The sequence below is a fragment of the Eumetopias jubatus genome, unplaced genomic scaffold (assembly GCF_037043125.1).
Source record: "Eumetopias jubatus isolate StellerSeaLion01/CBP00866 unplaced genomic scaffold, mEumJub1_p1.0 scaffold_2, whole genome shotgun sequence".
NCBI lineage: Eukaryota > Metazoa > Chordata > Mammalia > Carnivora > Otariidae > Eumetopias > Eumetopias jubatus.
Genome location: NW_028274808.1, coordinates 197,951,361 through 197,977,838, shown reverse-complemented (window position 1 = coordinate 197,977,838; position 26,478 = coordinate 197,951,361). Strand labels below are relative to the sequence as shown.

Genomic DNA, 26,478 nt, shown 5'->3' with positions numbered 1-26,478 from the left:
AAGATATATATACATATCTTATGACCATGTAGGGTCCACAATAGAACTACAAGAATGGTTTGAAGATAAAATTGTTAATGTAACTGACTCCTTTATCAGATTAAAGGCAAAAGAAACTTTATCATATCAATAGATAGAACAAAACAAAGCGATTAGCCAAACAAAAAAACACTCACATTGGAAAAATTTCAACACTCATCGTTCTTAATAAACTCCCTGAAAGCTAGGGAGGATGAGAAAGGGTATCTATGAGAACCCAACAGCGGACAGTATTCATGGTGAAACTTTACAAACATAGCTAGACCCACAACAAAGACTCCTACTATCACCACTTCTACTCAACCCTACCTTGTAGTGGAACCAACTGGACCAGATAGCAAATGGGTGAGGAATGGCAAGAAAAAGCCAGAACTGTCTTTAATTGCAGATATGACTGTCTACGTAGAAAATCCAAGAGAATCTGCTTTCAGACTATTAGAACCGTATGACAGTTCAACAAAACTGCTAGGTACAAGACAACCTACTAAAACCAGTAACACTCCTCTTGAACAGCAATACCAATGCTACATTGTTTAAAAGTAAACCCCATTCACAAAGGCAGTAAAATCTATAAGGTACTTAAGATTAGGGGCGCCTGGGTGGCTCAGTTGGTTAAGTGTCCGACTCTTGGTTTCAGTTTAGGTCGTGATCTCAGGCTTGTGAGATCAAGCCCTGCACTGGGCTCTGTGCTGGGTGTGGAGTCTGCTTGAGATTCTCTCTCCCCCTCTCCCTCTGCCCCTCCTCCCTGCCCTCTCTCTCAAAAGGAAAAGGTACTTAAGATTAAATCTTAGGAAAGATGTACAAGCCCTTTACTGAGGTAGAAGAGGGGTTCAGAGCAGGGCTTGCCTCCAACACAAAATGCCTGGTTTCAAATGCAGCCCAACTGTTTACTGGCTTGGGTAAATTACTTGATCACTCCATGCCTCAGTTTCCTTATTTGTAAAAATGAGACAGTAATAATATCTACCTCATAGGGAAGTCGGAAAGGTTAACTGAGTTAAATATAAAGTGTTTATTGCACAAATAATACATATAAATGTTTGCTACTATTGTTACGAAGAAAATTATAAAATTTGATTGAAGGACATGAAAAAACATCTGAATGAATCTGCAGATAGACCACGTTCATGGATGGGACACTTCAGCATCAGAAGGATATAAATTTTCTCCTGGTTAATTGGTAAGTTCTTTATAGTTGCAATGAAAATGCCAACAGAATTTTTAAATGAGATCTGAAAAAGTGAAAATTTATGTAGGAAAGCAAAGGTTCACAACTAGTCAAGACGATTTTGAAGAAAAAGACTGTGCCATTTTTATTTGATACTGACTCATTATAAAACTATACAATCTAAGGCAGGGTATTACTGGCACATGGGTCAGATAAAAAGACCAATGGAAAGAACAGAGTCCAGAAGTAGACCTCCATGTATATGGGGATAGAAAGGAAGAGGTGTTATAAATCAGTGAGTGAAAGATGGGCTATTCAAAAAATGATTCGGATATTAGATTCTTTCATATGGAAAAAGGATATAATTCAGCTTCTACCTTACCCCAAACAGAACAACATGTTCCAGATGGGCTAAAATATAAATGTAAAAGGACATTCTGTAGCACACTGATATAACTCAGGAGGTAGAGAAGTATTTATCAAACAGGACACAAAAGGCCAAATACTTAAAAGAAAATATTGATAAATTTCACCACATCAAAATGAGCAACTTCTGTAGGAAAAGAGCACCATAAATAAAGTTAGGAGAAAAGCAACAAATTATAAGCAAATGTTTGAAACACACACAAACAGAGGATAGGTAGTAAAAGTATATGAGGCTGCAGGAAATCAGCAAGAAAAAAATTCAAGTAACCCAATGGAGAAATGCGCAGAAAAAGAACAGGTAATTCACAGAAGAGGAAATTGAAAGGGCTAAACAGAAAGATTCTCAACCTTACTAGCAATCAAGAAATGCAAATTAATCGATCATCATAGATCAGCTCCCTCATCAGCTTGACATGCATTTAAGTCAATTCCAAGTGTTATAGGGAATGTGATATACTGCTGTAGGATCATAAATTGTTTCTTGATTTGGCAACATGTAGGAGGTTACAAATGTACAGACACCACAACCGAGTGGTGCCCGCCTCCAGGTGTGCCTCCTGGGAAACCCTCACACTTGGGTGTGAGGAAGTAGGTATAGTGATGTTACTGCAGCATTGTTTAAAAGCCCGAAATGCTGGAAACAACCTAAATACCCATTAACATGGGTGGAGTGGGGTGGGAGAAATAATAAGTGGATTGTGGTCACCAGTATGCTGGTAAATGTTTAACAACCCGCTGTCTAGGGAAAAAGCCTTAAATTGTAGCATTTGTCGATTTCCAGGACATGAATGCCTCCACCATGGCTGATTTCTAGCTACCACCGTGATATCGCCGAACGCAGAGTTGGGAAGAGATACACACACTCAGCTCCTGGTGAAGGTCCTCGGGGTAGCCTCCAAGACACCATTGACTGTTTTCTTCCAGCATCTAAGATCAATGAAGGAACTAGGTAGAGCTGAAAAAATAATGCTTAGAAAAAAAGCAATCTGCGATATGGTATAATCAATAAGATCGTGTTTATATAAATTTTAAAATTACACAAAATGATATAATGCATGTATATGCGTTAAAGAATAGAACATGGATGGAAGAAAACAAAAATTGGGGGATAGTGTTTGCCTTTGGAAAGAGACGGATACAGGAACGGACACAAAGAATTTCAGCGTATCTCCACGGCTTTATTTCTTAAATTAAAAGAGCTGAAGCAAATATGTCAGAATCTTAATATTGATTTCTTTTGAATCAATATTTAAAAGGGAGGGTCTCTATTTATTCAAAGTATCTCATTAACATAAATATAATGCAAAAATGAAGTATGATCATGATTATGTAAAAACAGAACTCCCTTGAAAGACCCTGGAAAGCCATCCAAGGGGGTTTTGGGTCATTGTGCTTGGTTGGATTGTGGACCGTTGCTTTTCTATTGTCCTTTATTTCCACATTTCCTCTCCTAAGTGTGACTTCTACAGTGGCAGAAAGCCACCGAGCCCGTGAGTGTTGGGCCGGGTGACGTGCATGCTGCCATCTCTATTTGATGGTTTCAGCACCTGTCAGAATTCTCAGCCAGCCTCCAACTGAGGCACTGTGACCAGCCTAGGGGTCCGGGGGGTGGGTCTTTATTTGACATTTTACTGTGAGAAGATCCACCCTGGCACTATTCCAGGAAGCCTCTCCAGGGTGAAGTAGAGGGTTCACAGTGGTGGGAAGCACCGAGAGACCACCTTGAAGCTCCACCCTCGGATCTGGGTGGTCACGGAGGGAAAGGTGGCAAGAAGGAGTTACATTAGTAGCAGCTAACATAGGTTGACTATCCAAGCTTTGGGTCCACAAGACCTGGGTAAGGCTCTATCACGGACTAGCTAGGTGACTTGGGAAAAGTGACCTGATGCCTGTTGTTGGTTTTGTTTCTGTTTTCATTTATAAAGTGAGTACTGTAGATTGTATTATTGTGCAAACTATTTGCAACCCCTCCTTGGGGGAGGATTGTCTTGTGTGCTCCATTGAGGTCATGTGGTCATGTGACCTACCATGTCCCTCCTTGCCCTGTTGAACTCATGAGTGGTGGTTATGGGACTCACCTGGGGCAATGAAGCTGTAAAAGTGAACTCACAGCCCTCATCTTTCCTTTGCCTCTGCCAGGAGCCCAGCCCATCCAGCTTTGGGGCTGTTCCATCAGCCTGGTCCCCAGAGTAAAGATGGCAAGGATCAGAGGTGCAGCCAGGTTCGGATGCACATGGAGCCTGAGTGAGACAGACTCTATCAGCTGCTGCATGTGGAAGATCATCCATTACTGCAAAACCACCTAGACCATTCTGGCTGAGACAGGGGGCTCAAGCTGGAGAAGGAGATAACGTACGTGAAGTGCATAGCCACCATGTGGCATATAAGGATGTCACAGTTGGGATAGGAGAAGTCAGGCACAGCTATAAACAACCCACAAATCTTGTTGACCAAACATGGTGCATGTTTATTTCTCATGCACACTACACATCCTAGGGGGTCCCTGCCCTTTGTAGTCATTCAGGGACCCCAGCTGGTGGCGATTCTATCTTGATGGGTGCTTTTTTCAAGACCCTGGGTCAAGAGGGAAAAAAAGAATCTAGCAAACCACACTCAGGCTTGTAAAGCTCCAACTCAGGAGAGATGCAGGCCACTTCCTTATTTCACTGCCCAAAGCAGCTCTGACGACTATGCCCAATTTAAAAAGGGACAGGAGTGCCAATCCACCCCGTGCACAGGAGGTGGAATTTGGGTATGTGAGGTCAGCACTGAGACCTCCCTGGGGCCATTTGGGGAATGGTGGCTGGTGCTGGAGTTATCGTTCATCATAACCTTTAGGCTGACTCCAAATGGGGAAAAGTGGCATGTGGGACCACATTCTAGGCAGGGGACCGGCATGCACATATCCAGAGCCTGGAAGGCGCCTGCCTTGCTGGGGACATTGCAGATGTTCAGGGAAGAACGTGGTGCACACAGGGAATTGGCCAGAGATGCAGTTTGGAGCTGTTCCGTGAAGACCTCTGGATGTAGACATTAGCATGGGGCAGCTGGGAGCCTGGAAACATGGTAAGCAGGAAAGTGAACAGGGTCAGCTTTTGGCCCATGTGAGGGAGGGGTGAGCCCCTGAGTTCTGGTAGGGCAGTGAGGCTGGTGGGAGGAGGGGGGTTTGTGAGCTCTGAGGGTTAGTCAGCAGGACTGGAAGTTCGACAGGACATGATGGCTTGAGGGGTGATGGGTGGAGGCTGGCTCCAGTCCGTCCTGAGTGGGGATGACGAGGAGGGCCAGTCTCAGCTGCCAGAGAGGATGTGAGTGCCGCACTGGAGGTGGTGAACTGTTAAAGTCACAGACAATGACAGTACTTTGTTTCGGGAGGTTTGGGAGCAAGAGGAACTTCTTACCTCCTTGGTGAACTCTTTGACATCAGCTCAGCATGCATAGACCCCGTTGCCCGCAATCCCCCGCTGAGTACACACACCCGATAGAAGTGAGCAAAGGTGCATGCTGAGACGTAGCTTTAGTCATAACCTCCAAACCGAAAGCAAGCCAAGTGTCCATCCACAGGAGGAGATACCGCAGTGCATTTCCATGATGGAATATTACCCAACAATGAAAAAATGAATAGATTAAAACCACAAATATGCCATGATGAGTGAGCCTCTGAAACAGAGTGTGGAACAAAACCAGATCCCCAAACACTCATACTCTGTGGTTCTCTTTGTGGAAAGCCCACCAGGCAACAAAGTCACAGTGTTAGAAGTCAAGCTTAGGGCTCTCTGTGGGGTGGACAGAGTGGGTCATAAGGAGGTCTCCGGAGGATGGCGGGGTCTTCTTTTCCTGACTGGGGTGGTGGTTAAACAAGTGTTTGCTCCGTGATCGTTCAGTGAACTGTACTTCTAACCTTTGTACGCTTTTCTGTACACAAACTAAACATCAGTTGAGACGAGTGGACTGAGACACGACATTTCAGGGACCACCAGAAGGGGCATAACTCGGTAAGCAGCCAAGAGGCAGAAGATGGTGGGGTCCGGGAAGCAGAGGGAAGGAGTGGTGGGGCGGCCCCGCAGGGTGGAGGCTGCAGAGAGAGCTAAGGGAGGGGGCCAGCAACTTCACTGGTTCCAGGAGCAGGAAAGTCGTTACTAACCCTGCTGAGACCAGTTTCCCTTTGGGGAGGTGGGGGGGTGGGATGATGAGAAGAGGTCAGGCTGGTGGAGGGCTCTGTCAGCGAGTGTGGGGGGTGCGGAAGAGGAGATGGTGAATGCAGATGTGTCCTTTGGCACTCTGGTCTTGAAGGGGGAAGGGACAATGTTGACAGCTAGAAGGGAATTCGGAGTCAGGTCTGTTTTTTATTTTATTTTTTTAAAAGATTTTATTTATTCACTCGAGACACAGAGATACAGAGAGAAAGAGAGCACGAGCAGGGGGAGAGGCAGAGGGAGAGGGAGAAGCAGGCTCCCCGCCCAGCCAGGAGCCCGATGCGATGCAGGACTCGATCCCAGGACCCCGGGATCATGACCCAAGCCGAAGGCAGACGCTTAAGCATCTGAGCCACCCAGGCGCCCCCAGGTCTGTTTTTTAATGTGGAAAAAAGACCCAAGCAGGCTTTGCTGTGGGGAGCCCCCAGGGGGATTGCTGACAAATTTCACTTTATCCCAGAGGTTGTGTCCACACCCACTTTGTACAGGAGACCCCCCTCACCACCCATCTCCATCCCTGCCTGACCTGTATGTTATATGCTTACTTCACCTTGTTGATCTTGCCCCGCTAGGGGGTCAACCCCATGGGAGCGGGGAGTTTTATCTGTTCTGTTCCCCATGTTAACCCTGTGCTGGGAATGTGACTGTACACAGTAGAAACATTTGTCGTGGACAGATGAATGGGGAGGCAGACAGAGAGAGAGGCTGGTGATAGGAGGACCGAGGGGCAGGATCTGGAGCTCAGCCCTGTACTGAGGGGGCAGGGACATTTGGAGACACAAAGAGGAAGCAATGGATTGTACCAGGGTGATTGCGGGCGGGGTGGGCAGGAGGTTGAGGGAAGGGCCTTGGTTCTGATTGGGGGGGGGTGCTTCAGGAGAAAAGAGGAGACAGTCGGGAGGAGCCTGGAGGAAGTCAGAGAAGACTGCACTGCTAGAAAGTGCAGAGGGGCTGATGTGCCCTGGGCCCCAGCAAGGTTGGACATCATCAACCCGGGGGGTCCCCTGCTTGGCTCAGAAGCTGACAAAGGGGTGTGTTGTTGTGTTGGGTCAGGCCAGGGTCGTTTCCACGGGGATCCAGGGCATCCTGGAAGATGGGGTGGGTGCTTCCACAGACCTGACAGATGGGGACGATGGAGGGGTCTCCCTAAGATCAGAGAGGAGACAAGTCTCAGCATGATGATGGTAACAGCTACCATTCCAGAGCATGGACGAGGCCAGGCCCCTACTGAGCAGGAACTGGCCACACCAGCTCTGTGATCACGTCCATTTCACAGGCCAGGTTGTGTTTGCCGGCCCCCTCCCTTTCAGGACTTGAACCCAGCGGGTGGCTTCCAGAGCCTGAGGCTGTAGCCACTTTGCTACATGGAGCTAAAGAGGCGAACAGGGTATGGACAGAGAGCGGGGTGCTGGGCTCTGGATGTGAGGTTCAGGCAGCCCAGGCATGAGGGAGAGAGCAGAATGGGCCAGGCTGCCGGGTGGGAGAGGACATGGACGTCAGCTTCCTTCACAAGGAGGAGCAAGTGCACCCAGAGCACTTGACCTGCGTTTACCTGGTCCAGGACTGAACCTGCCACACCTGTGCTCTGAGGTGGACGTTGTGAACAAGCTGAGGGTCTGACAGGTGGGGGGGGGGGCATTCAGGAAGCAGGTGGTGGTGGTGGCACAACCTCCAGGACTCCCAGGGCTCCAGCCCTTTCCATTACACCCAGAAGGGGCGGGGAGGGGGGCGGACCTCCCCCTGGTCCATTCTGGGCATTTTGGTCCCATGAAAGCCCAGCTCTAGCTGCCAAACTCCCACTCCCCAGCAAGAAACCCCAGGCAGCGTCCACCTGCCCCAGTCTCCCTGACCCCATCCTCCTGCCCCTGCCTCTTCTGGATTCCCCTGGCCCCCCTGAAATCTGGAGTCCCCAGAAAACCGGCTGAAAGAAGCAGAGCCTCATACAATTTTGGGACTGAGGGATCCCGGCTCCCTCTCCCACCTGGGGCTGAAGGCCCCTCAGTATTTCTTACTCCTCTCAGGCAGCCCCCGCCTTTCCTCCCCCTCCCTTTCCAAAGAGGTTTTCTGAGCAGGTAGGAAGGTACTGGGGGGTCCATCCTCCCCCCCCCCGAAGCCCCCAGTGCGACCTGTGCTCCCCGCAGGGAACTCGATCGCTCAGGTAAGGGGTTAGCTTGGACAAAAGAGGGGACTACTTTTTGAGGGTCTGCTCTGTGCCAGGCACTGTGTGCGATGCGGCCCCACGCTGGTGAAAACGGAAGGGAGGCAGGAGGGTCCTGTTTGCCAGAAGCCCTGGGTTTGGTGGAGAGGGAGACTGGCAGAGGGACCCGTTTTCCAGCCTGTTTTTGGAGTGCACCCAGCGCCGTTTCTACACTTTATCTTTACCAGTAAGTAGAGAGATGAACAAGAGAATAGATCATGGAGCTCTGCCTGGGGGAGGCCAACTACTCCAGGCAGCTCATCCAGAGTTTCCCCGCCCGGTCCGACCCCTCCCCTGCCCCCCTCCCCAGCTTCTTCCCACGGGTCCAGTTTTGCGCTCCAGAAGGTCCTCTACTTGTCTGACCCACCCTCCTCTACCAACGAATGGGACCCTTGTCCGCCCTCCCTCCCCACTTCTGAAGTCTTCCAGGCTCCAATGTGCCACCTTCAGCCGCCCCCATCCCCTCCCTGTCCTTCCGGTGGCGGCCCGCCCGCCCTACCTCTTCGAATCCCTCCATCACTGGGCATCTCTTCCATAATTCCGGCACCTGGGCGGCCAAGGTGCCCCCCAAAAGCTCAGCTGACCAGCGCCCCCCACCCCCAGGTGGCCATCTCCTTCCTCCCTCCCCCGCCCGCACACCCAGACACCAAAGGTGCCCACCCGCGGGGGCCGGAGCACCGCGGTGCCGCCCCTGCCGGGGCGCGGCTCCACCTGCAGGGCGCCGGGCGGCCGGCGCGCGGCGGGCGGTGCGGGCCGCGGGGGCGGAGGAGCGGGCGGCGCGAGGGAGGGGCCTGCGGAGCGGCGGCGGCGGCGGCGGCCCCAGCCCGCGCAGCCCGGCTCGGCCCCGGCTCGGTCGGCGCAGCGCCGCGCGCGTCCCCTCCCGCCGCCGCGCAGCCAGGCGCCCCGGCACCAGGCCGCCGCCGCCGCCGCCGCCGCCGGGCGCACGACGCAGCGCGCACCGGCCGGGATGCGCGCCCGGGCCCTGGCCCGCCCCCACCCGCGGCCGCCGCCCGCCCGCCGCGCGCTCGCTTGACCGCGGCGCCCGCCCCGGCCGCCCCGCCCGTCCCCGGCCGCCCCCGGCCGCGATGCCCGCCCCCCGGGGCCCCGGCGGCCCGCGCCCCTGCTAGGCTGCGGCGGCATGGCCCGCGCGCCCGGCGCGACCTCTGCGGATTGCATCGGTGTGCGGCGGCGGGGCATGCCCAGGGCACCGGGCACGGCCTTCAATGGGCGAGGACACGGACACGCGGAAAATTAACCACAGCTTCCTGCGGGACCACAGCTATGTGACTGAAGGTAACGTACGTGTTGTCTGAGGCCCCCTCCGGCCGGCCGCGGCGTGGGGATGCCGTCGCACCGAATGCCCTCCGAAGGTTTGGACCGCGCGCTGTGTGTCGTTTCCCCCCCCCCCCACCCCCCCTACCCCACCCTGCCCCGGGTCCGGGAGGGAGGGAGCCCGAGGGCGCCGGCCTCCGCTGCCCAGCGCCCTCCTCCGCGCCGCCCTCCGGCAGGCAGCTTCCAACCCCCAGGCCTGGTGGCATCCTGAATCAGCCCTGGCCATCATTTGTAAAAAGGCCATTCCTGCGGCTAATGTGGTGAAGAAATCTGGGGAAATGTAGTGGCTTAGAATCCTGGGTTTGCCATTTCATCCCTGTCCGAAGCCCACAGAATTTTCTAGGCTGCCCACTCCCCGGAGAAGAAGAGGGATCCAGGAAAAAAAAATCCAATGCCAGATTTCGCCCCCCTTTCCCCCAGAGGCTCGCTGTCCTGGGCCCCTCCTTGTGCCTCCAGAGGCAGGGGCCCCTCGTGGGTGGGAGAAGGCGGCCGTTTGGGTTTGGTCTTTTATTCCCAGTGAGTTATACTGAGACAGAAGGAGCTGGCCCCAAACTGTCCAGAATTTTCCCAAAAAAGTGGGACATGCCATCCCAAACGCGCCCTGCATTTGAAATTCCCCAAATTGGCCTAACAGGCCCAAGCCCAACCCCCACCCCGAGGTGGTAGAATCCAGCTGGTCAGCGCTGATGGGCCAGGGACTTCCAAGGGTCCCTCTACTCCACCTTGCCCAGAGAATGGTGGCGGATAGCTCCCAAGCCGCAGCCAGGGGCCCGCGGAGCGAATCCTCTATTGAGGATGGGGACAGCTAGCCGCGGGGTGTCAGCATGCAGCAGTGGGGACACTTGGGCTGGAGACCTTCCCGGGTTAGGGTCGGGCTGCACCTTCCCTAGGGGCCGCAGAACTGGCCGCATAAGTGTTGGTGGGTTGGTAGCAAGAGGTCCCCTGGTGGGTGCCCAGTGGGAGGGGCCCTGCGCATGGAGTTCCGCGGGGCTGGCGCGCGTGGGTGCCTGTGTCAGGGAACCTGTGTGGGCTTGGCGGCGGTGACTAGACTCCCGGGTGGTGTCCGCGGCTCTAGTGCCTGGCTCCGCCGGAAATGAGGCCAAGCGGTGGCCCGAGCCCTGCGGAGGCCGGGGAGCGCGGGGCCAGCGCGGGGCGGGACCCCCGCGTCTAGTCCGGGAGAGCTGAGGCTGTTTGTGTAACCTGGGCGGAGGGATGCTGAGGGGTGGCGCTTCCCGCCCCTCGCAGGAGAACCGCTGAGTCACGCTTTGCTGATGGGGGAGGGGGGAAAGGGAGGAGGGGGGAAAGGGGGCAGGGCTGCCTGGCTGGGTGAGGGCTCAGCCCCCAAGCTAGGGCTTTCAGGGGCCCGGGGAGCTGAAAGCGGCCCTTTGTGGCCTGCCTTGGTGAGGCTGAGGAGGAATCAGCGTGAGTCGGGGTGTTTTCTTCTGCTCGCAGGCTGCCGAGAGCCAGCGCAGAGGGTGAGAGAAGCCTCTGGGTTGTTGGCAGGTGCCCCAGTGGTCTGGCTCTGGGTGAGAGGAGATCTTGGCAGGGCATCCCGGTCTGGCTTTTTGCCGGAAGCCTCTGTTTTCTCATCTCTACGTTGAGGATGATGGGACGGGACGCAGGACCCTGTGATTAAAAGTAAAAAGCCCTGTGCCTGACCCATAGTGGACGTTTGCAAACGTTAATTCCTTCTTCATCCCACCCCCTCCCCGGAGACGAAGAGGGATCCAGGAAAAAAAATCCAATGCCAGATCCCCACCCCCCCCAACCCCCCAGAGGCTCGCTTTCCAGCTTTCTTCCAGAGATTTACCAGCTCTTAGCAGAGGAGAGCAAGGGGGAAGTGCATCGTTTGAGAAAGAAGTGATGTTTTTTTCCCCTCTTCATTCATTCAACAAATATTTACTGAACACCTACTATGTGCCAGTCACTGTTTCAGCCCTGGGGACTAGACCATGATTCTGCCCTTGGGCAGCCTATATTCCAGAAGGGAGCGCTGTGCTATTGAGGGGAAACTCTTCTCACTAAGTCTTGGTTTCCCCATCTGTAGAGTGGGAGTGAATAGTACCATCCTGCCGACAATTGCGGTCTTAGGGTTTCTGTGAGGGGCAGGCGGGATGGTGGATGAAGGGGCCGCCTGGGAACTGTAAATTGTTAACTGACAGCTGAAGTATGTTGAACACCTACCTGTGCTGGGGCCTCACACAAGGTCTTGCATACCCACAGTCCCACTTTATAGAAGAAACCGAGGCTTGACCTTCTCCACATCCCAAACCGAGTGCCAGTGTGTGTAGGGCATAGGGCTCAGGGGCTGGGATGCAGAGACGAGCGAGATCGGAAATTCCTGTCCTCAGGGAGGGTAGGGTCTAGAAGAGGAAGCAATCACTGTAATTGTTAGAATTAGAATTATATGAGATTTCTGGCCTCCGTGCATGAAAACAGACTTGCCCAGCGTTGCATCTTGCATTTTGTGCTCAGAGCAGGGTAGGGTGCAGAGTTGGATGTCAGTTAGACTTACATTCAAATCCTGCTTCTGACTCTTCTCACGCTTTGTAATCTTGGACGAGTTATTAAACCTTTCTGAGCTTCACTTTCTCCCTTTGTAAAGGGAGAAATAATAATAACTTATCTCACATTATTACTGTTGGGATGATCAGTGATTATGCTAATACAGAAAATACCCAGCACAGTGCTTGGTCTGTTGGAGGCATTTAATCAGTGGCACGGGTATAATTTATAAGGTTCCTGGAAGAACTTCATGAGCAGATAACAGATGCTGAGAATTTGCAGAAGACCCAGGTGCACAAATATCTGTTCCACTTGGTCATTTGGCCCACAAATGCTCACTCATTACACCCCAGTGGCTCTGGTCTACTTCCTGTTCCTTAAGCAGGTCATTTTTTTTTTTTCTTGCCTCACAGGATTTGTATTGGCTGTGTTCTCTATCTAGAATATCTCCCTCCTGCTCTTCTTATGGCTGACTCCTTCTCATTCTTTAGGTTTCGAGTTAAATGTCATCTTTGCCAATGGGAGTCCTGCTTGAGTTCCTGAATCTCCTCTTGTAAAATCTCAAATACTTTGGGAAGAGTTTAGATTTTTGTTAGTCATTCACACCTTGGTATGAATTAGTCAGAGCAGCCTACCCGCCCCCCCTCCCCACCTTTAACTCTTGGCTCAGCTCAGCTGATAGAGTGTTGTTGTCATCACTAAGCATGGGTGCTGACCACCTTGGGACAGAGAGAACTTTGAAAGGTTGGCTGGGTGCTGGGGAGAGCAGTACAGTTGAGTCTCTCAGGACAGTAGAAGGACCTGGACCCTTGAGAAAGGGACCGCCAGGGGTGGGAGAGTGCCAGGAAGTCTCTGTGTGTTTAGACTTTTCTCAAGAGCCAGATATGGCCCAGGAAGGATGCTTCCTGGCTCTGTTCCCTTGCTGCAGCCACAGAGCTCAGCTTTGGGGTGAGTGAAGTGGGCGTCTCTAGGCTAGTCTGGTCTACAAACCGCTTCCTCCCCCTTCATGTAGCAGTGTTTAGGGGCCTGCCCTCTGCTGGGTGTGGCTCTGGGCAGGCAGTGAGGGACCAGATGTGGGGGCTCACAGCCCAGGGGAGGTGGCAGTGGTCACTCCTAGGTGCCTGAAGGTGAAGGTGCTTGAGGGCACGCTTTCCTGCTAGGACCCCAGTTCCAGCTTTTCCTCCCTCGAGCATCTCAGCCATGAACCTCTGTCATATACGCGTGCCTCTTGGATCCCCAGGAGGAAAGATGCCTCTGTTTCCCTGACCCCAATATGCTTGCCATTCTTGTGCATTCCACGTGATTTCAGAGCCATGTGCCTATCCCCACGGATCGTGTGGCTGAGCAAATGAAGCAGGGGCTGGGACAAGGGGTTGGTAGGGTCAGGAGACTGTCACAGGCCTGTCTGAACCCAACAGTGGGGTGGATTCCATGGCATGGAATTGTCCTCATGTTTTGAGCTAGCTGCGTGGGGATCATGTCAGCCTTTTGCCCAGGCCTGGACCACACTAGAGAGGCGTGCTGTTTGTGGGAGACCAGTTTTCAGTTAAATTTGCCCCCCCGTGGAGGGTATTGAGGCTGAGCTCCCCAAAAGCCGACCCCTCACCCCGCCAAGAGCATAGTGGTTCCCAGCCAGAGACCTGTGGCCATAGGCTGGGCCAGCTTGGTCCTGGTGTAGTGCCTCCGTTTGGCAGTGATGGTTCTAGAACGGACGGACATGGGAAGCCGTTCTGGGGCTTGAGTGGAAAGCAGAGCTGCAGGAAGTCAGTCTCTCTCTTGTGAAGGGACAGGGAGGCCCCGTTGTTGCCGGCAGCCACCTTGAGGCCACAAAGGGAGTAAGCCCTAAGCCAACAATGCTGTTGGTGCCTGGGCAGAGCGTGAGTGGCATCGGGGACACTGTGACTCCCTGGGTTAACCGGGCCTGATGTCCACCCACCCCTGGGCTTCCCGTTCCGTGGGCTGGCACATTCCCTCACCAACAACACCCTCTTTCCTGGTTATCTGGAAGACCAGGAGCCTCCCTTGTCACTCACGGCCAAGATCTGAGATCCCAAAAACCAAGAGGGAGTTTGATGTGTTCGCTTCCTGCTTGAGGAGTCCTTGGTGATGGCTTTCATTGTACTCAAGTCAGAGCTGCCTAGTTCTGGTTTCCCTTCCTCGGCTGTCCTGAGGAAGCATTTCCAGCCGGGAGAGAGATCCCGGGATCTGGTGTCGGGAGACCCCTGTTCTCCGTGGGGTCTGACTCTGGGCTCACCATCTTGGGCAGGTCACACAGTCTCTCAGGGCCTTAGCGTCTTTAGATCACTTGAAACCGGGGACGTACCACTGTTTGCTGTGGTAACACGTCGTGAACTTCCCCACCCTGCTTCGTGGAAGGAACACTCTCCGTGAATTCATCACGCGAAATGGCTTGACGTGTGTAAACATGCCGGGCCTGGAGCCTGGGACCCCGTCAGTGTTTAATAACTGGTCCGCCAACAATCATGCGTGCTCCTTCGGGGTTAGAGTTAGAGTAGCCCTAAGAACCATCATCAGACTGGCTAACCCCACCCCATCCCCACTCCACGAGGAAGTGGAGGCTCAGTGGGTGTCCCTTGTGGCGCTGCCCTAAAGCCAGCCCAGGGGGACAGTAGAGAGAGCCAGCCTTTGGTTTGGAAAATCAAGCAGTGGACTGCTGGATCTCCACTTCTTCCTTCCAGTTAGGAATATCACTTCCACAAGCAATCCTAGAGTTTCCCAGGCCCATGCTGTCTCCCTTTCAGGGGTGGGGGCAGCAAAGGCGGCTGCAGGGGGGTGGGGGGCTCACTGCCGGGTGTTCTCCGTTCAGCCACACCACCTCTGTAAGCCTCAGTCTCCTTGCCCTGCCTCCTGCCCTGGGTTGTCACACGGCCCAGAGGAGCAAAGGGCCCGCGGACTCCACAGGTCTACCTGTGTGGAGGGGTTCCTGTTGTTATCAGTTTCCCCAAACAGCCGAATGGGCCAGCTCCCAGGTTGTAAGCAACACACTCGTTTATTTTTAATCAATCCTAACGGAAAGGTTGGTGCAGTCACGGGCTAGGCTTTTTCTCATTTTCTTTCTGCGAGATGGGAATCAGATTCTGATAAAATTTTTCCACATCATCTCCTGGTGGTTTTAACTTGCTACAGCTTTTGGTTTTTGTCCTTGAAGACGGCAGAGCCAGGGGACGTTCTTGTAAGATGCGGTTGTAGGTCTGGAGAACGGGAAGCGTGGCTGTGTGTCACCCCAGGTTTAATGGCCAGGACTGGAGTCTCCATGGGGATGAAGGAGAAAGGACAGTATCCAGTCTGCCCCACAAAGATGCACACTGTTAGCAATTTGTGATAGTTCCTTCCAGTCTTTTTTTAATGCCCACGTCTGTGTTTAATAAAAGCTGTAATCGCTCCATATAAACCATGTCGAAGGCGACTTTTTTAAATGAAGCATGAGCTTATAATAGAGTTTTCCAGTGCTTGGCTGGCTTCCTGGTTGTGCAACCCATGCAGTCACATGGGGCTCCACACTCAGGAGGACCTGTTTTTGGTTTCGCGCTCTGCTGTTGCCATGTTGAAATTTTTACAATTTTATCTTCGAACCGCGTTTTGTAAGTGATGTCTGATGGGACAGTGGATCGGACCCTGCCTGAGCAGAGGTGATACGCACAACACCTGTTTTCGGCTGTTTTGTGTGGCTTCCGTACACACTTACCTTGTGTGCACTTTGAGTGTCACTGAGCTCCTACGCGGTCTGTTCTCTCGCACTGGATCAGTGTGCCCACGACCCTGTAAGCAGCAGTGGGTGCTGACAGCCTGGAGAAGCCACTCTTCTCCATGTGAACCAGATCTGGACGCAGAAAGGAGAAAGTGACATTCCAAGGAGCGTGAGGGACCAAGGAACCCGGTTATCATACTCTCCTGACCCGTATTACGTCCTTTTGTGAGCTGATCACTGATGCTGAACAGGATGACCCAGAAGGAAAGGAAAAGGTGGGACAGCCATAGTCCTTCCCTTTCAACCCCTCTTCATCATGGTGCCAAGGGAATGTGCAAGCATCAAAAAGTGAAATGAAACCAGATGAGCTGCTTGGCGTCGAGTCCCCATTGCCCCGTTAAGAAGAAAGAACACATGCCGATGGAAGCTACCGGATATGAATTGTGTATTTCAGTGATTCTGCATTCCAGTTAAATACTCTTATATTTGCATTTTAAACTGGAATTGCATAATAGAATGATGAGTGGCAAAATTCATGCTAGTAATTAAAACTTTTATTCTTTTCTATTGGCACAAAGTGGCAAATAACACCATGGCAAGTCATGGGGAAAATGAAAGAGTGCTATATTTTAGTATCTTTTTTTTTAAGATTTTATTTATTTATTTGACAGAGAGAGAGAGACAGCGAGAGAGGGAACACAGCAGGGGCAGAGGGAGAGGGAGAAGCAGACTCCCCACTGAGCAGGGAGCCTGATGTGGGCTGGATCCCAGGACCCTGGGATCATGACCTGAGTGGAAGGCAGAAGCTTAATGGCTGAGCCACCCAGGTGCCCCATATTTTAGTATCTTTAATGACAGTTTCCCCCCTGCTTTTTGAACGGGGTGCTCTGCATTTTCATTTTGCACTGGGCCCTGCAAATGATAGAATTGGCTCTGCTTTGCTGTAGGAGCCAGGCTGGAATTCCAGGGGGAAAGAGCCCTTGGCCCGCCTCCCATCCCCTCTTGGCTTTTGTGATTGGTGGAGATGTGAGAGCCTGTCACCCATTGGGCAACTTCTCCGTATTGGGCGGAGCTAAAGTGTTAAAAGTCCCCGCTCCTTGCCTACCCATGAGGCCCCTCACCCCGTGGGACGTTCCAAGGAGATGCCTGTAGGTCTCTGCAGATTGCAGCCTTTAGACCTCTCTCTCTCCACAGGCCCAAGGGGAGGAGCAGTAGACTGAGGGGTCCCTGGCTCCCCCTACCATTACCATTAATAAAGCAGATTTTTTTTTTTTTTTAATTTCCCTCTTGTCCACCTTCCCTGTGTGGTCTCAAGTCCTAGCCAGGGGGAGGGGTGCCCAACTGGCAACCCCAGCGCCGCCCCCAAACTCCATCCTTCCTTGGCTGCGCACTATTCCTGTGATAGGTGTGCCATAGTCCACTTAATCACCCCCTGATTGTTGGATAACGAGGTGGCTCTTTTTCTCTTATAACTAAAGCCCAGTGAACAAGCCCCTTCTGTGTATGAAGATACCCAACTCCCATCCCTCCCCCTAACTTTGGAATAATTTCTTACGAGAGAATCCTGTGCATGCAATTTTATGTAAAAATTATGAGTGTGTTTAGTGTTCTTGACACATACTGCCAAATTGTTCTCCAGAGAATTTTTCTGTTTTACCACATGCTGATCAACATTTGGTCTCCTAATTCATTTGACCTCTGCAGCTATCAGAGATGAAAAATATTTGTTTTAATTTATGTCTGAATACCAAGGAGGTGGGACATTTTTTTTTCCCTTTGGTTCAACAGACATTTACTGCTCCCCCTTATATGCTGGGGGGACACGAGGTGCTGGACATGCAGAATCGAGGAGCAAGTTCATTGCTGTCATTCATTCATTCATTCATTCAGTCGTTGGACAGTTATCCCTGGAGCTACCCCTGTGGTCTGGGCAAGGAAGAAGCTCGTGTGGCTGGGGCTGGGAGGGTGAGTGTGGGGTCAGAGCAGGGAGAGGAGAGAGCTCTGGCAGAACCCGAGGTTCGCCAACACCTAAAGGACAGAGAGTGAGAAGTCTGGGGCACAGTTGGGGTAGTCACTCAGGTGGGAAGAGAACAGGAGAGCCGTGGAGTCCCAGGCCTGCCAGTCCAGCTAGGAAGGGGCAGGGGAGGAAAGAAGGATGGATGACCACCATTAAATGCTGCCACACCGCCAGGTAGGACAGTATTGGAAAGCATCTCTCGGGTCCCCTGTTTCAGCTGTTCACACCCACTTGGCACCCTGTCCCCTGGGGCTCTGCTTGGTGATGCTGTCTTTCCATGAGCCCCTGCGGGCTGTAGCCCTGTCTCCCCACTTAGGTCTCCCTGCTGGCATACAGAATAGTTTGCTCTCTATTCTCTGCTCTCCCACCCAGCCCCTGCACCCCACTTCTCCAGTCTCACTGCCTCTGGGGCAAATACTCCAGGTCCTAGAAGGCACGTTTCGAGAGCTCTGTGCTCCTGGTTTCATTTTGTGGATGCGAGCCAGGCTGTGTTCTTGAGACACGGGCCTGTCTCTCCCAGGGTCTTGGATGCCACTGAGAGAGAGTGGCCTCCAGCAGAGTGCCCTGGGGAGTCCTGGTAGGTAAACCGGGCCCTGCAAGAGCGATGTGTCTGGCCACTGCACTGGTGTGCAGTGGCCCTCATGCAGAATGACCCATGTGGTCTTCAGTATTATATAGTTATAAAACAAACATAATAGCCATTAATATGATTAACCATTTATTGAGTGCATACTGTATGCCAGATGTGATGCTAAGTACCTCATCTTATTGGTTCCCTACAAAACGCAGTGTTTTATGTATTTTCCCCATTTCACAGGGGAGAAAGCTGAGGTTTGGGCACTGGCCCAGTGGTAGAGGTAGAGCTGGGGTTTGAACACAGGCCATTTGCCTGCAGAACACACACTCCTGACCTCCACCCTGCGTGGAGGGACCAGCGGGGCAGGGACGGGAGATCCGTTGAGTTCTGATTAGGAGCCTGGCCGCGGAGGGTCTGGATTTGAACCCAGAACTGCCTGGTGTGGTGCTCATGCTGAGCGTGCGGCAATGCGTCTGTCACGTCCATGTGTGTGGTTAAAGGTGATTGAGATGGGCCAGGAGGAGGAGGGATCCCCTCCACTGCACAGGGTGGGGCTTGGGGCTGGTCCCAGCTTTACAGAGGACAGGTGCTTTGGCACTGAAGGGAGTGGCATTGTCCAGGTTGGGGGGCAATGCCCTTTGGGACATGGCATTCTAGTACATTCCAGGCAGAAAGAACAGCATGTGGAAAGTGGCATATGTTTGTCTCCTGACAGCGTCCGGGCTCCTCTGCCTGAGCCCAGGAAGCGGTTGCCAGGCAGCTCAGGGTGAAGGGCCCACCTGGGAGCCACTGTGCTGTCCAGGATGGGCCCTGCCTCCTTGTACAGTGGAGGCTATTGTCCTCCAGAATCCTGGGCTGAATGGCCCATTGAGGCAGAACAAAGGCAGCTCAGAGGTCCCGGCTGCCCCAAGCAGGGATAGGATGGCCAGCTCAGGCCCGGGGCTTCCTCTGGGCCTGCCCGGCCTCCTGCATTCTTCCACCCTGCGGAGATGGTGGCCCTGACACCTGGGGCTGCCGGTGCTGGAGGCTGGGAGTTTAGCCCCCGGGGCCTGAGCTCTGGTCCTGGCCCACTTGGCAGGTGCTTCAGCCTCAGAACCTGGTTCCCCGCCTGTGAAACAGCAGAGAACCGCCACCTGGGCTTTCTGTGAGTATTGGGTGAAAGTATCTATATACTGGACATAAATCTCCAGAAAAGGCAGCTACTTATATTATCAGTATGAGCTTTTGGGTTTTTTTTTTTTTTCAATTTCAAAAAAGTTTTTTTTTTTTTAAGATTTTATTTATTTATTTATTTATCAGAGAGAGAGAGAGAGAGAGAGAGAGAGAGCACAAGCAGGGGGAGCGGCACACAGAGGGAGAGGGAGAAGCAGGCTCCCCACTGAGCAAGGAGCCCGATGCGGGGCTGGATCCCAAGACCCTGGGATCATGACCTGAGCCGAAGGCAGCCGCTTCACCGACTGAGCCACCCAGGCGTCCCTCAAAAAGTTTTAATGAAACTTCCAAGTATGTACAAAAGTAGAGGAAATAGTACCTGGAATTGCTCCTCGCCCATGGCCTTGCTCCACCTGCTCTGAAGATTATGCCATGCCCCCTTTGTTAACTTTCCCCTCCTTTTGGCTGAAGAATTTTTTTAAAGATTTTATTTATTTGAGAGAGAGAGAGAGAGAGAGAGAGAGAGAGAGAGAAACAGCATGAGAGGGGAGAGGGCCAGAGGGAGAAGCAGGCTCCCCACTGAGCCGGGAGCCCGATGTGGGACTCGATCCCAGGACTGCGGGATCATGACCTGAGCCGAAGGCAGTCACTTGACCAACTGAGCCACCCAGGCGCCCTTGGCTGAAGAATTTTTTTAAGCCAATTCGGGGCTCCAGTCCTCTCACCCCTCCCCCAGCAGGCCAGGGCACGTCTTATCTGACCAAGTGCCACCACCCACCCTACCAGAACGAGCACTCATGCCTTCCCATACGAATTCTCGGCCATCCTGGCAAGGTCCCCACTTGTCTCAAAAATGCCTTTTTCTAGTTACCGGGTTCAAACCAGGATCCCAAGTTCCCGCACCTGCATGGGGGTGTTCTGTCTCTTAGGTCTTTCCTGTTTGAGACCAGCCCTCTAACCCATTTTCAGACCACTGACTATGGAAGACATTTGCTACTCTTCTGGAAAGATTAGTTTTACCCTCAGTGTCCCTAACCTGTGTCTGGCTCTCAATTGCCTTATGGGTCTAGAAGGTTGACGGGTTGTTGCCCGGATCCTGGGAGTCAGCCCTGGGTCGTGCCCCTCTGTCCTTCCAGGGTCCTCCTCACCCTTCATCAGCAGGGAGACCCTGGGCAGGTTGCTCAGGTGGTGAATGCATCTTCACCAAGACCTAGCCAGATGGCAGATTCATGAACAAGAGCAATGGTTTCTGTTGGAAGCCGCTGAGTTTTGAGATTGGTTACATAGCAGTCGGTAACTGGAGTAGTTCTGGATTCCCAGATTGAATTCCCAGTCGTGCCCAGCTCTTTCTCCTTCTGAGGCCCCTTGTCCAGCTACTGTACTCTCCTTGATTCTGTAGCTCTTCCAGAGCCTTCCAGGGACTTCCTTCTTGGGTGTGTTAGCCTGTGTCAATTTCTTTTCCCTATAACTGAAGAACCCTCATTCCCAGTCCCAGCCAGGTGACTCAGCTCAGATCATAAGACAGGACTGGCACCCAGGCCTTTCTGAAACCCAGGACCCAGAGTCCTGTCCCATGAAAACATCAACAGATACAGATATCGGACATGTCTGCTTTGTCTTACACAGCTCAGCACCTGCCACCCACCAGGTGCTGGATAAGTAGGTGTTTGAGTGACCCAGTGGACAAATGCCATCCTTGCGCCTGCCCACACCCCCGAGCACAAATAGTCTTCTCTTTGCAAAGTTCAGATATGTGCAGATTTCCGTGCCCACAGTCCTGTTAAATCACTCCAGACCTGCAGCCGCATGGATCAGACCTGAGCTACTATGGCGCGGTGACTCTGAGGAGATGCATAAAGTGCAAACGTTGCTGCTATTTTTTCAGCATGCAGCTCACTCAGTAAAAGGGAAAATCAAGAAGAGGGGATTGGCCAACAGAGATGACGGTCAGCAGGGGAGTGAAGGTGGTCATGCAGGAGGAGAAGTGTGAGCGGAAATGTGGGCGGAGTTAGGAAATGGCTGACCCTCCCGTGCAGCCTGGGGCAGGGAGTCCGGGAGAACTTACTCCAGAAGACGTTTCCGGGTGCTGGAAGTGCCCAGGGTAAAATCTTGGGAGCTGACCTGAGCTTGGGAAGATGGGTCAGCAGAAGGAGCATCATCCGAACGACTCTCCGTACATTTGTTTTTTACAAAGAAATGAAAACACTTGAATTCTCGATGTTTCTGAGGTTTTAAGTTACCGTACTAAATAAATACTGATTTTGCTATTTTTTATTTCTCTATACACTTAAAACCATCAATAAGAGAATTTTTAAAGACTTAAACATTTTTTTAAGTCACTGAACATTGGGGCGCCTGGGGGGCACAGTCGGTGGAGCATCCGACTCTTGGTTTTGGCTCAGGTCATGACCTCAGGGTTGTGAGTTTGAGCCCCGTGTTGGGGTTCATGCTCAGCACGGGGTCTGCTTGAGGTTCTCCCTCTGCCTCTCCTCCGGGCTCGCGTGCACACACTCTCTCCGCCTCTCTCTCTAAATAAATAAATAAGTAAGTAAAATATTAAAAAAAAATAGAGTCACAGGATATGTGTAATTTCCAGATTGATTATTAAGATCACTTTGAATGATTTGGGCGTGCATAGTCATGTTTGTGGTCCCCCAAACTGAGAACTCCCTGTTCTCCTTCCAAATGGGCAGCGTCTATACTGCATGGCCCTTCCACAATGATCTTCTGAACCCTGGCTGGAGGATTGCAGTCAGTAGTCTCCTTATTGAAGGCAACAACTCAAGAATATTAAATAATGCAGATCCCTCGCTGTGGAAATGGCCAGGCAGCTCATGGATCACTGTGAGAGGGGCACACAGCTTCCCTCCATTGTGCTCACCGCACAGACCTCCAGCCAGCCTGCGTCTGCTTTGGGAACAATCCATCATGGAATGAACTGGCTGAAGGAGTCAGAGGCTGAACGATAGTGACTCCACCAGCTTTCAGTGTGAAAGGTGATAAAAACAACCTGGAATATTTTATAGCCCCAAGGAGAGGTAAGGCTCTTTACTAAAGCTGTGAAAATATAATCCATCATCATAATGTGTCCCTCTCATCAGACTGTGGGAGCTAAGTTTCATGTATGTTAAGATGCTCCTTGCAAGAAGATTTTAATCTTATTTGTCTACTTATTTTATCTCATTACAGAAACATTAAAAAATGCAGGAAGTAGAATAAAGGGCGGGGGGACTAATATCCAGAAACATTCCAGTTTTGTTGTATTTCCTGCTTACCACTCCCCTGTAGATGGTCATATAAATACAGTTTGTATCTTTTGAAATATTTAACATGTGAAACACTTCCCCATATTATCATAATTTCCGAGTAAACAATTTTTAATGGCTGCATAGTAGTCCATCACGTAGATATAATTATTTGCCCGATGACTAGGTATGGATTCATTCATCAGACTGGGGTGGATGCCTGCAGTGGGCGTGTGGGTGGGTGGGGAGGGGGTGTGGGAAGGAGGAATCGGGCACAGCCCCTCCCTGGAGAAGGTCTGGAACCAGGGAGACAGAAACAGATGGTCATAATACAGTGTGATGGCGGCTGGGAGACAGTGGGAGCCCATAGCTGGGACCCAGTTGCCGTGTGGGAGCAGGGCTGAGGCCGGAGCCAAGGAGCAGCCGGTAGGGAGTGGGGTAGAAGGCATTCCCAGTACTCAGATGTTATGGGCAGAAGCATAGCACTCAGACCCAGCGTGGCTCTAGGGTTGCTGGAGCATTAACTTGTGGGGTCTTGGAGCCCCTGGGCAGGCCTGGTGGATGAGCAGACAGACCAGGCTGCTGCTGGGCAAGGGTCCTTGGTCGTCTGTCCAGGCACAGAAGAAAGAGGGAACAAGAGTGGCCAGAGGTCTCCGGGGGTTTGGAGGGTGAAGTGGGAGTGGGGGGGGATGAAGATCAGAGAGGGGTGTGAGCACCTCCAGGAGAGGTGAGAAAGCTCCCCCTCCTCCCGCAGCGAGGCTCCTGGGGTGGGCAGTGGAGGGGAGTGGAGGGGAGTGTTGCACGAAGGGGAGGTTGGCCGGAGGGGTGGTCGCGTGCCCTGGTAGAGGGAGGAGGGTTGAGCCTCCTCTCATGGCCTGGTCGATCCAGGGGTGCTCCTGAGGCTGGTAGTGCAGGTGACGGTGGATGCAGGGTGGAGAGACCGCCCCACTCATGGGGCGTTTTGGGTGTTTTAAAGTAAGGTGTGTTGAGCATCTTTGTGAATGTGTATCTTCCCGTATTTCAGGATATTCTTGTCTCTGGCTATCTGGGAATGCAATTTCTTGGTGAAAGGATAGGAGAGCTTTTAGGGGCTTGAATAAAGATGTGACTATCATGTTGTCTATTAGAATAAAAATAAACTTTATCAAAAATTTTGTTTGGGTGATCTTCAGAAGAGTAGGTCCATGGGTATATGAAGCTCTGGCGCAAACTGTAGATTACGGCGAACCCATCAGTCTCTGTCTCTCCCGCTTAAGAAAAAAAAGGATCAATTTCAGCTGTGGCACATGGTGACTTATGGCTGTTTCATTGTCTCTTGATGTGTGTCCGATGGTGATGGGCCTCGGCTGTGTGGGGAGGACTCGTGCTGTGAACCTTTTTCTGCATCTACAACTCTCTTGGCTTTGTGGGAGAGTGACTGTGGTGGGCGGTGAGGGTGACAGGTGAAGCTAAAGCTACCATTTCTTTACTGCTACAGTGTCACGTGTCATGGGAACTTTATACCCACCCTTGGGGGTGGCGGGAGGGACTCCCTTTTGTGTATCAGGAAACAAAGCCCCGCAAAGGTCAGGTGGCATGCCTGGAGTCAGACAGTGGGTGTTATGGTTACTGTTACTCCTTGACAAAACACTCTAAATCTTAGTGACTTAAGGTGACAACTGTTTTGTTATGCCCTCTGGATTCTGTGGGTCAGGAATCTGGGCAGGGCTTGACTGGGCAAATCGGCTGTGTATGGCCATTGCTGAGTCCCCTTTCTAAGCTGGTGGGCGGGCTGGTCCACAGGGGGTTTCACTCACGTGCGTGGTGGGGATGGCTGGGAGGCTGGGCTCCCCTGGGACCATCCACATGGCCTCTCCAACATGGTGGTCTCACGGCGGGTGGACTCCTTAGGGGGCAGCTGGCTTTCCCAGATCAGGCGTCCCAAGAAGCAGGTGGAAGACCCAACTTCCTGACCTCCTTGGAGTCCCTCTCGTCAGTCGTGTGGCTTTAGTTCAGTTGAGTCACTGGCTAGCCCAGGTTCAAGGGGAGCTAGACTCTGCCTTTGGACGGGGGAAAGCAGATGGGATGGGAGACAGTGCAGTGGCCCTCATTGGGAAACCGTCTGCCGCAGACGGCTGGCCGAGCCAAGCTCTGTGCTGGGCTCTGTCTGACCTTGAAGCTGCTGCTTCTCTGGGCCGGGGAGTGACATTCTCCCTTGCCGTCCTGACTGGCCAGCAGAAGCGGACGCCTCTCCCATGTACCACTTCCCTGATCAGAAGTACAAAAAGCATCCTGTACTTTGCCAGTTTAAATACAGAGTTCGTGGTGATGTGGATGAACCTTGAGGCCATTATGCTAAGTGAAATAAGGCAGACAGGGAATGCCATATGATCTCACTTATACGTGGAATCTACAAAGGCCAAAGCCATAGAAACAGAGACTCGGATGGTGGTTGCCAGGGGCTGGGGGTGGGGACAAGGCGGGGATGTTGGTCGAAGGGTCCAAGCTTCCATGTCTAAGATGAAGCAGCTCTGGGATCTAATGTACAGCATGTTGATTATAGTTAATAACACTGTCTTACGTATTAGAAAGCTGCTAAGAGAGTAGATCTTAAATATTCTCATCATAAAGGAGAAATGGTAATCATGTGACATGGTGGAGATGTTAGCTGATGCTATGGTGGTAATCATTTTGCAGCATTTGAGTGAATCAAATCAACACATTCAACTCACACACCTTAAACTTACACAATATTATATGTAATTATATCTCCGTGAAGCTGGAAACAAGTACAGAAGAGAGGTGAATACAAGCTTCCTTTAGGAGGTAGATTTCCTGCAGACCTGCACCAGGCAGAAGTTGTTAACACAGATGAGGGCGGAATTGGATGCGGTGTGAGGCGCCCCCACCCCTCCCCCTCTGCAGGTGCACCATGTGGTGCCCACATCAGGGAAGGTGGCTTTGGGTGGAGAGCTGCTTTCTTTCTTGCCAGGGCCCCTGTGGTGGGGGAGGAATGCAGAAGACAAACAGGTGAGCTGGCTGGTTTTTCTGCTTGGCTTGACTCTAAGGACACGCTGACCTCCCGGATCATCGTATTTGCTCGGCCTCACGGAAGCAGTTTTATTGGAAACCATTAGGGCCCGGTGGCCTGGTCCCAGACACAGTGTACGTGGCATCCGCCCCCTGGCCATGCTCTGAGTGAACGTGGTGGAGGGGAAGGGAGCTGCCCTGCCGTTCAGTGAGAGCACGTGTGCACCTGCTGGGCGGGGCGGGCAGGGTCCGGGCATTGTCCCCGAGGTAGATGCTCTCATTGTTCCCATTCAGCAGCCGGGCAGCTGGGAGCTCAGGGAGATGAAGGGACCAGAGTCCCACTGCTAGGACTCTCTTTAGCCTGTCTGCCCCACACCTGTCTGGCTCCCTCCTCCGCCAGGCTGCGCCTTTGCTGGAGAGAGGAACACCTTTGGGTCTCGTTCCCAATGAGAGGTGAACCTTAGAATCTCTCTGAGTCCCAGGCAATTACCTTTCCCCTGTAGACCCTCTCCTCTGGAGCAGGGGAGCATTGGGGTGCATTGGGGTGCATTAGAGGTTCTCCTGGGTCTCTGGCCTCAGAGTAAGTGTGTGTGGGAAGGGTGTTTCCTTTCCTCTGGGTATTAGCAAAGCTAATGGAAATCGTCTCTGTCCACCAGGGCGCATACAGGTTGTGGAACAGGCAGGTGCCTTGGGTTTTACCAACGTGAATGGGCTCAGCCTGCCCCCCTCAGGACCCCTGGCCAGCCTGAGGCTCCGGCAGCCAGTCGGTATTCATGCCTTTAATTAACAAAGCAAAACACAAAAATCCAGCTTTTTTGAGATACGATTGACATATCGCAGCAGTTCACCCATTTAAAGTCTACAGCTCATTGGTTTTTGGTATATTACATAATTAATTTTTCAAAAAGT

The 26,478-nt window shown here is 52.3% G+C and overlaps 1 protein-coding gene across 1 annotated transcript in view; it reads left to right on the top strand.

Moving 5' to 3' along the window:
• Positions 1-9,234: 9,234 nt before the first annotated feature.
• PPP2R2C (protein phosphatase 2 regulatory subunit Bgamma) overlaps positions 9,235-26,478 on the top strand; it is a 133,714-nt gene continuing 116,470 nt past the window's right edge. The window contains exon 1 of the mRNA XM_088020884.1: positions 9,235-9,316. Coding sequence (XP_087877010.1) covers positions 9,247-9,316 — 70 coding nt within the window. The 5' untranslated portion in view covers positions 9,235-9,246. The remainder of the gene's footprint in view (positions 9,317-26,478) is intronic.